We start from the raw sequence: 16,359 nt of genomic DNA, 5'->3' as shown, positions 1-16,359 counted from the left end.
CTCCCTCTTGTTCCCCTCCCCTCTCACTCCCTCTTGTTCCCCTCCCCTCTCACTCCCTCTTGTTCCCCTCCCCTCTCACTCCCTCTTGTTCCCCTCCCCTCTCACTCCCTCTTGTTCCCCTCCCCTCTCACTCCCTCTTGTTCCCCTCCCCTCTCACTCCCTCTTGTTCCCCTCCCCTCTCACTCCCTCTTGTTCCCCTCCCCTCTCACTCCCTCTTGTTCCCCTCCCCTCTCACTCCCTCTTTTCCCTTCTTGTTCCCCTCCCCTCTCACTCCCTCTTTTCCCTTCTTGTTCCCCTCCCCTCTCACTCCCTCCCTCTTCTCCCTCTTTTCCCTTCTTGTTCCCCTCCCCTCTTCCTGTGAAAGAATGTTCCTAGAAATATTGATCGCTAAATAGTAATATCCAGTATAGACTAAAATGGTCTGTGCCGATGTAATGATTGTTCATCCAGCAAACTTCTTTTATGAAATGTGTATGGTCGCCTATAGAAAACCTCATCAGATCTGATAAATATTCTCAAGAAAAAATAAGTGCATCCCGTGTCTCCTTTCTCCCGTTATTCTGCACCGGCAGGCATTCGGCAGTAATATCCACCTTTGTTTTACTACAGATTAGCTGGAGCGCTGACAGCACCCAACTGCTTTCTGCATCTGGGGACAAAACAGCTAAAATCTGGGATGTTGCGGCGTCTAAGGCAGTCACCACGTTCAATCTGGGCAGCGATATGCTGGATCAGCAGCTGGGATGCTTGTGGCAGAAGGACTACTTGCTGACTGTTTCTCTGTCTGGCTACATCAACTATCTGGACAAGAATAACCCAGACAGACCCATCCGTGTGGTCAAGGTAGGGTGGACACAATACAATCACTGGTGAATAATTGTTTAATGTTAGGGACTGGTGAATAATTTATTTTCCATTTTAGGGACACAGCAAATCTATCCAGTGCATGACAGTCCACAGAAATGATGGTCGATCCACAATTTATACCGGCAGCCACGATGGACATATCAATATCCTTTCTATGAAAAGTTTATTACTTTACATGGGCATTCCAAACTCTTACATTAATTTCGTAACCTCCGACTATACCATAAATGTATAGTAGATGCAAGTCTTGCCAACAGGGCTCTGTTAATTGCTGATTTTATAAAGAGGTGGTCGGAATGAACAGGAATTCTCCACTGACTGCGGCGCGCGTCAGGACCTTCTAAAAAAAAATATATGCAGGGCCTATTGCTGCGACTTGTATGTACTCTACGTTTATGGAATAGCCTGTGGATTTGCTGTAAATGTGAGAAATGGGAATCTGCATCTCATCCATTTATATGGGATCTGATTGTTGGGGCATGTCACTCAAGGATGGTGTTGGCCAATCCAATCAGGAGGATGAACGGACTGAGGTCCATCGTGTTTCCTTTGGTACAGTGGCACGCCTGACACTTTACTCTAAGGATTGAAAATGGCCTTGCCTGGCGGACCCTCTCAAAATTTCATGGTGGTGGCATATTCTTACCATGATGGGATGTAGAGGAAGTGCTAGATCTCAAGGGTGTCGCACTCAGACTAGCTTCTTGACCCTTCGTATGTCTTGCGTGCGGTTGTGGTGGTTGTTCTACAGTTTAAAGTATAAGGCGAAGTAATTAGGCATATTTTAATTTGAGCATGTCCAATCCTGTACTTCCCTGGGGAGGTTTTGTTCGGCAAAGAGATGTTGTGATATTTTCTTTTCTCTTTATTATACCGGATATACTTTTCTTAACTATCGGCCATACATTATTTTGATGCGGAGACAGGAGAGAATGACTCCTTCTCTGGCAAAGGCCACACGAACCAGGTGTCCAGCATGGCTGTGGACCGCTCCAACCAACTGGTCACTTGCAGCATGGACGATACAGTGCGTTACACTAATGTCAGGGACGGAGCCTACAGGTTTGTGAGGAGACGACTACGACACTCAACAGCATTATATGTAGATTATGAGGAACCAGTCTATTTTAAAAAAAAAATAAAAAAAAAATTAGCAAGACTGTATTTCCTGCAGCCATAGTGGAATCTGCAGGGAAATAGAGTTAAACCTACACTATGTGTCTAATTGGGAGTGCGGCTGCAGGGAGGAAATGAAGCTCTATTTTCCCTGCAGCCGCTCTCTTCCAGTCATCGGGGCAGCGCTAGGGCTGTGATCAGTCAGTGAGCGTGCTGTGATCACTCCCGCTGCTCCTTCACTCTGCACTACCAGGTCATGCGTTTTGTATTGTAGCTCCGCTACATTCATGTGCATGATGTTGAGCATCAAACACCACATTCAATGCTGTTTTTGTAACAAGATGCCTATAATTTCCTAGTTTTGGAAAACTGACATCTGTACGGGTAGCTTTAGTTTGTCTTTGGTTTTTTTTTTTTTTTTTAAGTACCTAATATGAAGACAAAACATTTCAGCTAGAGCTGTGGAGTCGGTGAACCACTAAGGCTATATTCACACGTTGCGTTTTTGCAGCGGTTTTTTGTCTGAAAGTCTGAAGTTTCAGGAAACTCATGCAAACACCTTGTTTTTTTTTCTGACTGTTTTTTCAAAGAGCTGTTTTTTTGAAAATGCAGCATGACACTACTTTCAGTGTTTTTGCAGCGTTTTTCACCCATTGTGTGAAATGTGTAGTGCAAAAACCTGAGGTATCCTCTTTGGTGCCAAAAGGAAATTGAATCAGGTGTTTGTTTTTTATTTTTATTTTTTTTTATTTTATGCACTAAACTTTATCAGCATGCACAATAGACAAAAGTACCATGACACAAACTCGACAATCTGCTTCTTTACAGCCAAGAGAGCAGATCTTGCTGCAGAAAAAAAACGCATCAAAAACATAACAAGTAAAGATAGCCTAAGGCTGTGCGCCCCCGATGCGGATTTAATGCTGTGCACATGCTGCGGAAATTTCCACTGCGGATTATTATTGCAGAAAAATCCGCAGCGCTACCAATTATTGTGCGAAATCGCCGCCATTGACTTGCATTGAACCGCATAACATCTGCATGTATACATTCAATGCGTGGATTGTATCCGGGTCTGGAGAAGAGGAGACTCTCCTCCAACCCAGGTACCATGGTACCTGCCAGTTAAAAGAGAATTCTAAAGTAAAAAATATTCATACTCACCTCTCTAGCGGCCCCCAGTCTCCTCCCGGCCGCGTCCCCTCTCGGCGGCCTGCGGTGTACTGCCAGGACCTGCGGTGACGTCATTTAGTCGGCTGATGGTCACGCGACCGCTGACGTCAGGTGATGGTTGCGTGACCATCAGCTGACTAAATGATGTCACCGCGGGCCGCTGAGGAGAGGGGACGCAGCCGGGAGGAGACTGGGGGGCCGCCAGAGAGGTGAGTATGAATTTATAATTCTATTTTTTTTTTTTTTTTTTTACTATAGATGCAGTATTTTAAGCAGAAATCTCGGTCACACAATATAAATCAATGCCAGTTGCATGGATTTATATTGTGTGACCAACTTGTCAAGCCCTTTTCCAAGTGATGCTTAAAAAAAGCTTCTCCCTGGCAGAAAAAAAAACGCATGTAAAATCTACATGCGTTTTTTCTGCCAGGGAGAGGAAAAAAACGCTCAGGAAATTGCTGCTTAAAATCTGCATTGTGTGCACATACTCTGAAGCAGGCAGTATTGTGTATACAGCTTTGTACTAAAACGCGCAAGTCAAATGATATTTTTCACTTGTATTCAACTTTTTTTTTTCTAGTCCTTCTCTCAAGTTGGATGTCCAGCCAAAAAGTATTGCTGCGGGCGACGATGGCTATGCGGTCACCGTCTGCATTGGCCAGGTGTGTAATGCGAAATAGTTACAAACCGTAACTCTTCAAGTTGTTTGTGTAATTTTTTTTTTTTTTAATTATATTTGAATTGTGTACGAGAATGATCAAGCCACCGACCACCTTGGTGCGCACTCCGTATCGCCATATTTAACCGGTAACCAGGGTAAACTCAGTGAGATGGCATCACCGTCCCCCATCAGTGCGTCCCTTCTGGTCGCATGCGCTCAACATCAAGACATCTCCCTGGCAACCAGGGTAAACTTGATGAGCGCGCCTCGTGACCGCTCATAAGCAACAGCACATCCTGCCATTACCATGGTAACTGCAACTCGTTTCTGAGGTTGTGCTCCGGTTAACAGCACCTTCACAGGTGGTCATCTCTGAGGTGACAAAACCATGTACCAACCAGAAATTCATCAATCAGGGCAATACTCAGCCCATAGGGATGGAGAACATGTGGGCCTTGGATAGTAACTGCACAGTGACTGTATTAGATGAAGTGATTATAACTAAATCCCTTTTGTCATTTCTCCCCCAGAATCAGATTAAATGCTTCTTACAATTTGGCCAATGAGATATTCCAATCCTAAGGTTTATTTATTAGACCCCACTGTAAGAGAACGTCATATATTGGTACACCAGAGGTCCACGTACGATATAAATTATATTCAAGAACTCATGTAAATATTTATTTTACTCCCTTATATAGCGCCATTAATTCCACAACGCTTTACGGACAATATCGGCACTGTCCCCATTGGGGCTCCGATTCTAAGTTCCCTATCAGTAGGTCTTTGGAGTGTGGGAGGAAACTGGAGAACCAGGAGGAAACCCACGCAAACACTGTGAGAACATACAAACTCCATGCAGATGTTGTCCTTGGTGGGATTTGAACCCAGGACCTCAGTGCTGCAAAGGTGCAGTGCTAACCACTGAGCCACCATACAGTGCTAACCACTGAGCCACTGTACTGCCCATATTTACAACCAGGTTTATAGGCATTATCATGTGATAAGCCTATTTCCATTGGCAAGATGGGAGGGTTTTATTCAGTCTGAATGAAACAACTATAACTTGGCTGTTCATTAAGCCCCTTTGGGGGCAATGGTTTGCAGGTGAGAATCCACTTAGTGTCTTTCTGTAAATGAACTTTATTAATGCCCCCCCCCAACTCCCTATTAGGTTTAATGCAGTCAATCCCGGTGAAGGTGATGGCCCCAACATCTCCCCCATGCACGAGGTTGACATGCTTTGTAATGGGTGTATCTGTCGTTCAGAATGTTATTCAGGTGTTCTCCCACCCTTCTCATTTCTCTTCTGGTTTTTCCTACGTACTCTTTCCAGCACATGCAGGTAGCCTTAGAGGACATATTTTAGTTCTAAAGTTAATGATGCTCCTGGTCATGGAAGATTTCCCTCGTAACATTTCTCGTAAAAGACTTTATTGTCATATTGGGGCAAGCCACGCGCCTACTGCATTTAAAATAGTCCTTTGGTCTATCGGGTAACCATGTTTTGTTTTCAGCAGGCATTATAAAGTGGCTTCTCCTAATCCTCCTCTAATCGATCTACTTTTACAGAGTAATTTGCGGTTTTAGCCCAATGCTCTTTCAGGTCATTATCCATGTTTAAAATTCCCCAGTATTTTTCTTGACTCGTTGTGACCTTTTGGAGCTCCATTGTCGTAGGTTGCCCTTAGTCTTTATAGGCTCTTTTTTTCCTCACTTGCTTATCTGCTGGAGAGAGTAAGCTTTCCCTGTCCTCTGTTAGGGCAAACTGATAAGCCAGTCTCAAAACCCAGTCTGGGTACCCCCTAGCGGGGAACCTTTCTCGTAGATGTTTGGTCTGCCGAGTGAACTCCTACTCTTTTGAACAATTTTGTCTTGAGTCTAATTTACAGTCCTTTGGGAAAGCATGGTGGCTCTCCCACCCAAGAAGGGGATTTGTGGCTGTAAGTTTACGAAAGATCGTGGTATTTAAAATGCCATTGCTCTGTTTCGTGATGGAGAAGATCTAGAAATAATAACGAAACCCGGTCCATCTCCTATGTAAATTTAAGGCCCAGAAAGTGATCATTGAGCACCTCCACGAATTCAACAAATTTTTCCCATGGTCTCTTCCATAATACTAGAATCATTGATATACCTTGTCCACAAATCAATGCGAGCAACATGGTTATGTTTATCGACGAATATTTCTGTATCTTCCCACCAGCCCAGGAACAAGTTGGCATATGTTGACACACAAGAGTTACCCATGGCCGTGCCCCTGAGCTGGTGGAAGATTTTTTTTTTGTCAGAGGAAAAAAATTATTTGGTAATACAAACTTCAAAAGGTCCAGTATCAGATGATGATGCGCCTGAAATTGTGTCATAGGAAATAGTTTACTGCCTCGATACCTTATTCATATGGTATCGAGGAGTACAGGGCCTCCACATCTACACTGGCAAGCCAAATCTAGTCGTCCACCTGGATCTCCTCTAACTTCCACAGGAGATCCATGGTATCTCTTGAGTATGAGGGAAGTACCTCCACTAAGGGTCTCAAAACCTCATCCAAGCATATGCCTACATTTTGGCTCAGGCTGTCAATACCTGCTACAATATGTTTCCCTTTTACTGGATCCAGAACTTTATGGATCTTTGGATGAATGGGAACAAGGAATTCATATTCTTTCTTGCTAATTAAGTTATCTTTTACATAGTGGGGGTCAGGTTAGTGGATAAAATCGCATATCCATCTTTATCTGAAAGCAACTTCATACGCACATCCCTGAACCCACAGATGTCCATAATCGCTATGTTCCCTCCTTGATCAGATTTTTTGATAACTATCATAGAATTTTCTAGGTCCTTCAAAGCCTGTATCTTTGTGGTTTTTTTGAGAGATTTGGTCTAAAGGATGTGAGAGCTACCTTCCTAAGCTCATTATTCACCATGCTAACCAACACCTCAATCGAAGATACAGTACAGACCAAAAGTTTGGACACACCTTCTCATTTAAAGATTTTTCTGCATTTTCATAACTATGAAAATTGTACATTCACACTGAAGGCATCAAAACTATGAATTAACACATGTGCTATTATATACTTAACAAAAAAGTGTGAAACAACTGAAAATATGTCTTATATTCTAGGTTCTTCAAAGTAGCCACCTTTTGCTTTGATGACTGCTTTGCACACTCTTGGCATTCTCTTGATGAGCTTCAAGAGGTAGTCACCGTAAACTGTCTTCCAACAATCTTGAAGGAGTTCCCAGAGATGCTTAGCACTTGTTGGCCCTTTTACCTTCACTCTGCGGTCCTGCTCACCCCAAACCATCTTGATTGGGTTCAGGTCTGGTGACTGTGGAGGCCAGGTCATCTGGTGTAGCACCCCATCACTCTCTTTCTTGGTCAAATAGCCCTTACACAGCCTGGAGGAGTGTTTGGGGTCATTGTGCTGTTGAAAAATAAATGATGGTCCAACTAAAGGTAAACCGGAAGGAATAGCATGCCGCTGCAAGATGCTGTGGTAGCCATGCTGGTTCAGTATGCCTTCAATTTTGAATAAATCCCCAACAGTGTCACCAGCAAAGCACCCCCACACCATCACACCTCCTCCTCCATGCTTCACGGTGGGAACCAGGCATGTAGAGTCCATCCGTTCACCTTTTCTGCGTCGCACAAAGACACGGTGGTTGGAACCAAAGATCTCAAATTTGGACTCATCAGACCAAAGCACAGATTTCCACTGGTCTAATGTCCATTCCTTGTGTTCTTTAGCCCGAACAAGTCTCTTCTGCTTGTTGCCTGTCCTTAGCAGTGGTTTCCTAGCAGCTATTTTACCATGAAGGCCTGCTGCACAAAGTCTCCTCTTAACAGTTGTTATAGAGATGTGTCTGCTGCTAGAACTCTGTGTAGCATTGACCTGGTCTCTAATCTGAGCTGCTGTTAACCTGCTATTTCTGAGGCTGGTGACTCGGAGAAACTTATGCTCAGAAGCAGAGGTGACTCTTGGTCTTCCTTTCCTGGGGCGGTCCTCATGTGAGACAGTTTCTTTGTAGCGCTTGATGTATTTTGCAACTGCACTTGGGGACACTTTCAAAGTTTTCCCAATTTTTCGGACTGACTGACCTTCATTTCTTAAAGTAATGATGGCCACTCGTTTTTCTTTACTTAGCTGCTTTTTACTTGCCATAATACAAATTCTAACCGTCTATTCAGTAGGACTATCAGCTGTGTATCCACCTGACTTCTGCACAACACAACTGATGGCCCCAACCCCATTTATAAGGCAAGAAATCCCACTTATTAAACCTGACAGGGCACACCTGTGAAGTGAAAACCATTTCCGGTGACTACCTCTTGAAGCTCATCAAGAGAATGCCATGAGTGTGCAAAGCAGTCACCAAAGCAAAAGGTGGCTACTTTGAAGAACCTAGAATATAAGACATATATTTTCAGTTGTTTCACACTTTTTTGTTAAGTATATAATTCCACATGTGTTAATTCATAGTTTTGATGTCTTCAGTGTGAATGTACATTTTTCAAAGTCATGAAAATACAGAAAAATCTTTAAATGAGAAGGTGTGTCCAAACTTTTGGTCTGTACTGTATGTCGCCTGATACCAGTGGCGGTTTAACACTTTTTTTTATTCTTAAGAGACCTACGGGACCTACGCCAGTTGAACCTGGTGGATACTCCCCCAGTTCCAATAGTTCCCTAACTGCTGGGAGTAGGTCAGTTGGTATATTGAGACCAGCACGTACTCATTTATCCTGTTGTGCAAAATATTTTCGCCATCTTAATTTCCTGGCGACCCGATTTGAACCTGCACAGGATTAGCAGGGTTCTGAGCTAAGCTAACTTTTATCATCCCACAGATTGTGCTGCTAAAGGACAAGAAGCAGGTGTTTGCCATCGATTCTCTGGATTACGAACCGGAAGCTGTTGCCATTCACCCAGGCTCTGGAGATGTCGCAGTTGGCGGAGCGGTATGTACCTTGTCCAAAAGTGTGTGGGAGGGGGGGGGCAAAAAAAAACAACCGTTGGTTGAAGGGGTAGTTTGGCACTGCTCACTTCAGCACCAGGAGGCGAAGAGTAACGATTATGATGTGTCCCCCACATACCTGCCAGGACGTGTGCACCATCGAGAGGCCTTTTTATTTTTGCTTTGTGCCTATATTGGTGGGACTCGTCCTCTTACATCAGGTCTGATGCCGCATTCACACGTCCTTGGGTTTCCCAAACCAAACTCAACAGCCTCATAGGCATATATGAGAATGTCAAGTTTGCTTTTTGGAGACCCATGACCGGTCCATGCTCCAACCACCAGACACATGTGTAACTGCGGCATCATCCATATTACAAGTCCCTATTGGTTCTGTAATCTAGTGCTGGAGAGAGTCCACCACTGCCTCCATGCAAGGGTCAGGAAGTTCTTGGTATACTTCTTTTTAAGTATCTTTACAAAAGATCCAGCAGTGATAATAGAAGACGAAAAATTGTACATTGTGGTTGGAAATTGCTCTCTAGCGACAACAAAGTATGCGCCATTCTCTTTTAGGACGGTTCTAGCAGCAGAGTAACTACCTCTGCCATCATCCTGCTAGTTCTGTGATCTATCCACTAGGTGGCGCTCTTAGCTTGTTCTTCACTGAAGGATGCAAAACAAGGTTCCCCAACTCCAGTCCTCAAGAGCCACCGACAGATCAGGATTTCCGTAGTATTCTAGACGTGATGGAACAATCACCTGAGATGATCTGTCAGTGGGCTTAAGTTGGGGAACACTGATTTTAAAGGTATAGGGAAAGTTATCATTCACACTTTCCATATCACTGAAGGCGCCTCACTTGCTTGGGAGTAACCCTTTATCTCCTGAAATTGGTGCTCTGCAGCCCCATCTTGAATGCTGGTTCGAACACCCTTCCATGTCTATGGGACTGCAGGAGAAGAAAAAAGTTTACAGCGCAACTTACTGATATTGAATAATGCAGGGTGGTTGTTGTGGTGGTTGTTGTGGTGGTGGTGGTGGTGGTGTTTTTTTTTTTTCCTGGCTTGGGTAGAATATTCCTATTTTAAAGGTATGAGTTAAGGTTTCAACTCAGGAACCCCTCTATGAGTTAAAATGGAGAACTGCTTGGGTGGACCCTGCTCATCCAAGCGTTAGGGCCTGTGCACATGTGGCCCAAAGGTTTTCCTAGTTCCAGCAAAGTGAATTAGATTCCTGAAGTCACATGTTGCTTATTTTTTTATACATCATGGCTAGTCTTTCAGCGTTTTTGCTGCAGATTTCACCCATACTAATAAGTGTAGAAAAATCTGCAAAAAAATAGCGCCTATTTTACTCTTCTTTTTTTTGCTGCTAAAAGATGCAGAAACTCCCCCAGCAAATACTTGACGTGTGCATTTACCTTGTTCTTTCTGGACAGGACGGCAACATCCATCTATATTCCATACAAGGAAACTCTCTGAAGGATGAAGGGAAGTCTCTACTGGTGAAGGCCGCTGTCACCAGCCTCGCCTATTCCAACGATGGTGCCTTTCTTGCTGCCACTGACGTCAACAGGGGGGTGACGGTCTTCACTGTTGCTGACGGATATGCGGTAAGTAGTTGGTCACATGGAATGCTGTGGGATATGTGATTCCTATTTTAGTTTCTATGGTTGGACTTTGTGGCATCGTTTCTAAAATGCCGCTAGGAGAAATTTCTTCTAGATTATTGGTTACTAATGGGGTTGAGCGAGTATGTTTTGTCCGAGTATGCTCGGGCCGAGCTCCGAGTATTTACAGCTGCTCGGTGATATGGTTGAATCGCTCCCGTGTGCATGATTTGCGACTGTTTGACCGTTTTATTACATGTGAGGAATGTGTAAGAAATAGACATTCCTCACATGTATTAAAACTGTCAAACAGTCGCAAATCATGCACACGGGAGCGATTCAACCTGATCACCGAGCAGCTGTAAATACTCTGCGCTCGGCCCGAGCGTTCTCGGCGAAAGGGTTAATAGAACATACTCGCTCAACACTAGTTACTAACCTACAGCAATCCAGCTGTTGGGACACTACAACTCCCAGCATGTACTAATGCAAGCAAAAAAACAATGATCGGGAGTCAAAAGTAATATTCGAAACCCAAAAAGGTCTTTATTAGAAAATATACAGGCAGGGGGAACTGGGAACTTGCATGCATGTGAAGCAATTGTGTATGGGACTCACAGGTTAGCAGCTAATACACATATATATGTATATGTGTATCTCTTGAACAATTAATATAGATGGTAGTGTATATATAGTAGGCAAACCCTGCAATTACAACCATGTGGTATACTTGTAAAGAGTCCATATAGGTAAGAGTTGGCAATTAATGGAATGGTATGTTACCGTATGGACCCCAATAGATACAGGGGCTCCAAGGGTACTGTGCATCCACCCCGACGCGCTTTTCCGATCAGCCTTCGTCAGGGGCCCAACTTCCAGCGGATTATAAAAAATCGCAAAACCTCTAACATATAAGTAAAGGTTTACTGACCAGTAATGCCTGTCTACGTAATTTACACAGCCACTGTGACTTTTATTCCTTTTATCACCGTTTATTGCCCGACATTTCCAGGGTTGTAATTCTCCCTTGTGTTGATCACCAGGAGAAGGACCGCTTTTACGGACACCATGCAAAAGTTGTCTGCGTGGCCTGGTCACCGGACAATGAACACTTTGCCACCGGGGGAATGGATATGATGGTTTTTGTATGGACAGTGAGTGACTCAGACGCCCGTATCAAAATGCCAGGTAAGCCTCTTATCAACCGGAAAGTGACCGTAACCGGCTAAGGACATTAACCAAATCCTGTTTCCTAATATACGTCCAAACACATGAATAAAATTGAAGGTATGCCACAAAAGAGAGGATAACCGCAGGACTCTAAGCATAAAAAATACTTTTTTGATGGCATCAAGACATTAACAAACGGTAACGTTTCGACTCTAGAGGAGTCTTTCTCCAGCCGACATACGAAGTGAAAGAACGCACATTATCTAGAAGCTCAAGATGTTGCGTGACTAATTATGCCAAATCCTCCTATTTAGAGTCATGAGGACAAGTGCAAATATGCATCTAATATCTAATGATATACTGCAGAAAGACTGTTTAATATTGTAACCAGCTTGGCATTTAGGCTAAAATCTGACACCACATGCACTCGATTTGGATTATCGGCTACCTACTCTTTAATGCTAAGGAGGATATGCAGTGCTGCTGATTGATGAAAAATGCAATGTTGGCCACTAGGGGGCACTGCAATACATTGAAATATTTCATGTACCGTATTTTTCGGACTATAAGACGCATCTAGGTTTTACATAAGGAAAATATAAAAAGAAAATCGAAGCAAAAAAATGTGGTGATGATGTTATGGGGGGGGGGGGGATCTGCTGCGGACGCTGTCATAGGGGTTAAGTCCTCTAATTCTGCACTAATATACCAGGATGGGGAATGTATCCCTCCCCCATCCTGGTATATGTGGCCCTCCTCCCCCCATCCTGGTATGTATGGCACCCCTTGATTCCCCCATCATTCTGCCCAGAAAAAATAATAAACAATCATACTCACCTCCTCTCTCCTCCAGCGCTGTCCTACTCTGCTGCCGACACTCTCTCACTGTGTGAGCCATGCATGGCAGGGCGCTCATGGCGTCCCTGCCATTCGCCCTCACACAGTGTGAGATGCTGTGCTGTAATAGTCTCTGCTCCCTGCGTTGGGACTGGGGAGCAGTGACCATTCAGTCTCTTCAATAACCCGCACACTGTATGGCAGCGCGGCTCCTGCGGGCAAACTGGTCTTTAATAGCGGTCAGTGTGCCCGCTATTAAAGACCATGAATATTCACTACAACCCATGGGAGCTGCAGCAGGAGGCTTCTGCCTCCTGTGCCACGCTGTTCCCCTGCTGCCGCTCCCCCACACCCGCCACCACGCACAGCCATACAGTATGTACTAGAAGACACACACCCCCCACACACACTTTCCTCCAAAATTTTGGAGGAAAAAAGTGCGTCTTGTAGTCTAAAAAATATGGTACGCTTGGAATTGTTTGTTCCCCATTTTTCAGTACATTATTTGATAATATGAATGGGGTCACTCAAAACTACAATTCGTCCTCCAAACAAGAAACCCCTATGGCTACAAAAATAAAAATTAAATAAAATGGAGCGAAGAGATGAAAAAAAAAAATCAAAACTGCAAAAGAAAACACCCTGTTTGGAAGAGGTTAAATCGGAGCTTGGCAGTGGGGCCGGATTTCATCCCATCAATTTTTGCTTTCCTCCTTCCCCTGTAATGGGCAAGCGGTTCTCCGCAGCCAGGTTCGATGTAACATTACTCAAGCTCACACTACGCAGCCTGGTTTATTCCGGACAACCCCTCTTAGTAGGATTGCTCTTTAATTTACAGTTTTTGTTAGATTTGACGACGACCCCATTATTAATCCGTGTGATCTGTGTGTATTATGGCCACCTGACTACTGACCTGAGCGCTAACTAGACCAGCGGTCGGCCCTGAGCCTGTCGTGTAGCTTTACACCCACAATACATGTAGATATACAGTGGGGGAAAAAAGTATGATACACTGCCGATTTTGCAAGTTTGCCCACCTACAAAGAATGGAGAGGTCTGTAACTTTTATTGTATGTACACTTCACCTGTGAGAGAGAGAATATAAAAATGAAACCCAGAAAATCATTGTATGATTTTTACATAATTAATTTGTATTTTATTGCATGAAATAAGTATTTGACTACCTACCAACCAGCAAGAATTCTGTCTCTCACAGACCTGTTAGTTTTTCTTTAAGAAGCCATCCTACTCTCCACTCATTGCCTGTATTAATTGCATGTGTTTTGAACTTGTTACCTGTATAAAAGACACCTGTCCACACCATCAATCAATCACACTCCAACCTCTCCACCATGGCCAAGACCAAAGAGCTGTTTAAGGACACCAGGGACAAAATTGTAGACCTGCACAAGGCTGGGATGGGCTATAGGACAATAGGCAAGCTGCTTGGTGAGAAGGCAACAGCTGTTGGCACAATTAGAAAATGGAAGAAACAAAAGATGACTGTCTATCTTCCTCGATCTGGGGCTCCATGCAAGATCTCGCCTCGTGGGGTAAGGATGATTCTGAGAAAGGTCAGGAATCGGCCCAGAACTACACAGGACCTGGTCAATGACTTGAAGAGAGCTGAGACCACAGTCTCAAACATTATCATTAGTAGCACACTATGCCGTCATGGATTAAAATCCTGCAGGGCACGCAAGGTTTCCCTGCTCACGCCAGCACATGTCCGGGCCCTTTTGAAGTTCACCAATGAGCATCTGGATGATCCAGAGGAGGCATGGGAGGTCAGGTGAGACCAAAATAGACCTTAGGTATTAATTCCACTCGCTGTGTTTGGAAGAAGGACGAGTACAGACCCAAAAACACCATCCCAACCATGAGGCATGGTGGGGGACGACACATACTTTGGTGCTTTTCTGCAAAGGGGACAGGATGACTGCACTGTATTGAAGGGAGGATGGATGGGATCATATATCGTGAGATTGTGGCCAACAACCTCCTTCCTTCAGTAAAAGCATTGAAGATGGGTCATGGCTGAGTCTTCTATCATGACAATGACCCGAAACACAGCTAGGGCAACTAAGGGGTGTCTCCGTAATTAGCATTTCATGGTCCTGGAGTGGCCTAGCCAGTCTCCAGACCTGAACCCAATAGGAAATCTTTGGCGGGAGCTGAAACTCAATGTTGTCAAGCGACAGCCCCGAAACCTGAAAGATCTGGAGGAGTGGGCCAAAATCCCTGCTGCAGTGTGTGCAAACTTGGTCAAGAACTATAGGAGACGTCTGACCGCTGTAATTGCAAACAATGATTTCTTTGCCAAATATTAAGTTCTGTTTTTTATTGTACCAAATACTTATTTCATGCAATAAAATGCAAATTAATTATTTAAAAATCATACAATGTGATTTCCTAGTTTTCTTTTAAGATTCTGTCTCTCACAGGTGAAGTGTACCTACGATAAAAATTACAGACCTCTGTTCTTTTGTAGGTGGTAAAACTTGCAAAATCGGCAGTGCATCAAATACTTACTTTCCCCACTGTACAATCCAATGACTGCAGCCCAAGTTCGGCTTAAATGGCATGAAATCGCCTCTCTAATTGACCTGTTTGCTTTCACAGATACCCATCGGCTTCACCACGTCAGCGGCCTGGCCTGGCTGGACGAGCACACCTTGGTCACAGTGTCCCACGACGCTTGTGTCAAACAATGGACAATCACCTACAAATGAGCTCCGGCGTGGACTGGCACAACACAGCTAGGACTACTGCAATTGGAAATTCTATTAAAAATAACAAAAAAAAAAATGATATATATTTCTGTTCTACGCTCCGTGGTTACGTGGCCACATTCTCATTCTCCAGATAGGTGGTGTGTCTATCTATAAAAAGAAAAAAAAAAAAGCTTTAGTCAGTGACTGCGTGCAGGTGAATAGCTCTTACATGTCCGGTTATGTCATCGACATTCCAGAGGCGAGCGGCCAAATACTGTAGCGCTCAACGGAAGGTCGCGGGCGGATTTCCACCGGTGAGAGTGTATGTGTGCGTGCTACGTCCCAGCATGAGAGAAAGCAGACTTCTCACTTCTTTCCTTTTACAGAACATTTCCGTATCTGCTCCCATGGTGACCATAGTTGTGATCTATTTTTACAATCCTGGTATGCATTTACTGTGTTTTCTTGCTCTGTTTTGTCCCAAAAACTGTTGCCTCAAACTATAAAACCAAGTAGTACCCCCTTCCAATGACAACGGGGTGCGTAAGAAAAAATTAAAAGTTTTTTTTATGTACAGTTTTCCTCTGGTTTGTGGGTTTATGTGGTGTGGAGGATTTGGTGACCTCATGGATATTACTGGAAAGTTGGACGCTTACTAGGTGGTCCTTGCACTTCACCTCTCCGGCCCCTTCGCTCCTCAGTCACCTGTTGAGTTCTCACCACTTCTCTTGATCTTCTGCAAATGTGCACTCAAGGTTATGGCATGCGACAACCTTTTGTGCACTTCCATAGAACCCTTTTGTGCCTTGTCAAAAGTCCTGTACAGTGGCTTGTGAAAGTATTAACCCCCTTGGCATTTTCTGTATTTTCCTGCCTCACAAACTGAAATTTCAGTTTTGTCAGAACTTTGCAGAGCCTCCTTTTGCGGCATTTACAGCTGCAAGTTGCTTTGGACAAGTCTCTGAACTTTTTCACATCTTGACACTGGAATTTTTGCCCATTCCTCAAGGTTTAACTGCTCTAGCTACTTAAAGTTTGATGGTTTCCTCTGGTGAACAGCAATCTTCAAGTCTGACCACAGGTTCTCAATTGGATTTGGGTCTGGGCTTTGACTAGGCTACTCAAACATTTACACGTTTCCCCTTTAAACCACTCGAGTGTTGCTTTGGGGTATTTTCTTGTTGGAAGGTGAACCTCCGTCCCAGTCTCAAATCACTGACAGACTGAAACAGGTTTTGCTCAAG

At 44.1% G+C, this 16,359-nt stretch overlaps 1 protein-coding gene across 1 annotated transcript in view; it reads left to right on the top strand.

The window, feature by feature from the left end:
* WDR1 (WD repeat domain 1) overlaps nt 1-15,691 on the top strand; it is a 43,400-nt gene extending 27,709 nt beyond the window's left edge. The window contains exons 8-15 of the mRNA XM_073648526.1: nt 610-843; nt 923-1,012; nt 1,775-1,929; nt 3,737-3,818; nt 8,676-8,786; nt 10,224-10,397; nt 11,438-11,582; nt 15,024-15,691. Coding sequence (XP_073504627.1) covers nt 610-843; nt 923-1,012; nt 1,775-1,929; nt 3,737-3,818; nt 8,676-8,786; nt 10,224-10,397; nt 11,438-11,582; nt 15,024-15,133 — 1,101 coding nt within the window. The 3' untranslated portion in view covers nt 15,134-15,691. The remainder of the gene's footprint in view (nt 1-609; nt 844-922; nt 1,013-1,774; nt 1,930-3,736; nt 3,819-8,675; nt 8,787-10,223; nt 10,398-11,437; nt 11,583-15,023) is intronic.
* The last annotated feature ends 668 nt before the right edge of the window (nt 15,692-16,359 follow it).

Source organism: Phyllobates terribilis, unplaced genomic scaffold (assembly GCF_046119375.1).
Source record: "Phyllobates terribilis strain yellow unplaced genomic scaffold, ASM4611937v1 Scaffold_1__5_contigs__length_1240528914, whole genome shotgun sequence".
NCBI lineage: Eukaryota > Metazoa > Chordata > Amphibia > Anura > Dendrobatidae > Phyllobates > Phyllobates terribilis.
This window is presented reverse-complemented; position numbering and strand designations above follow the sequence as displayed.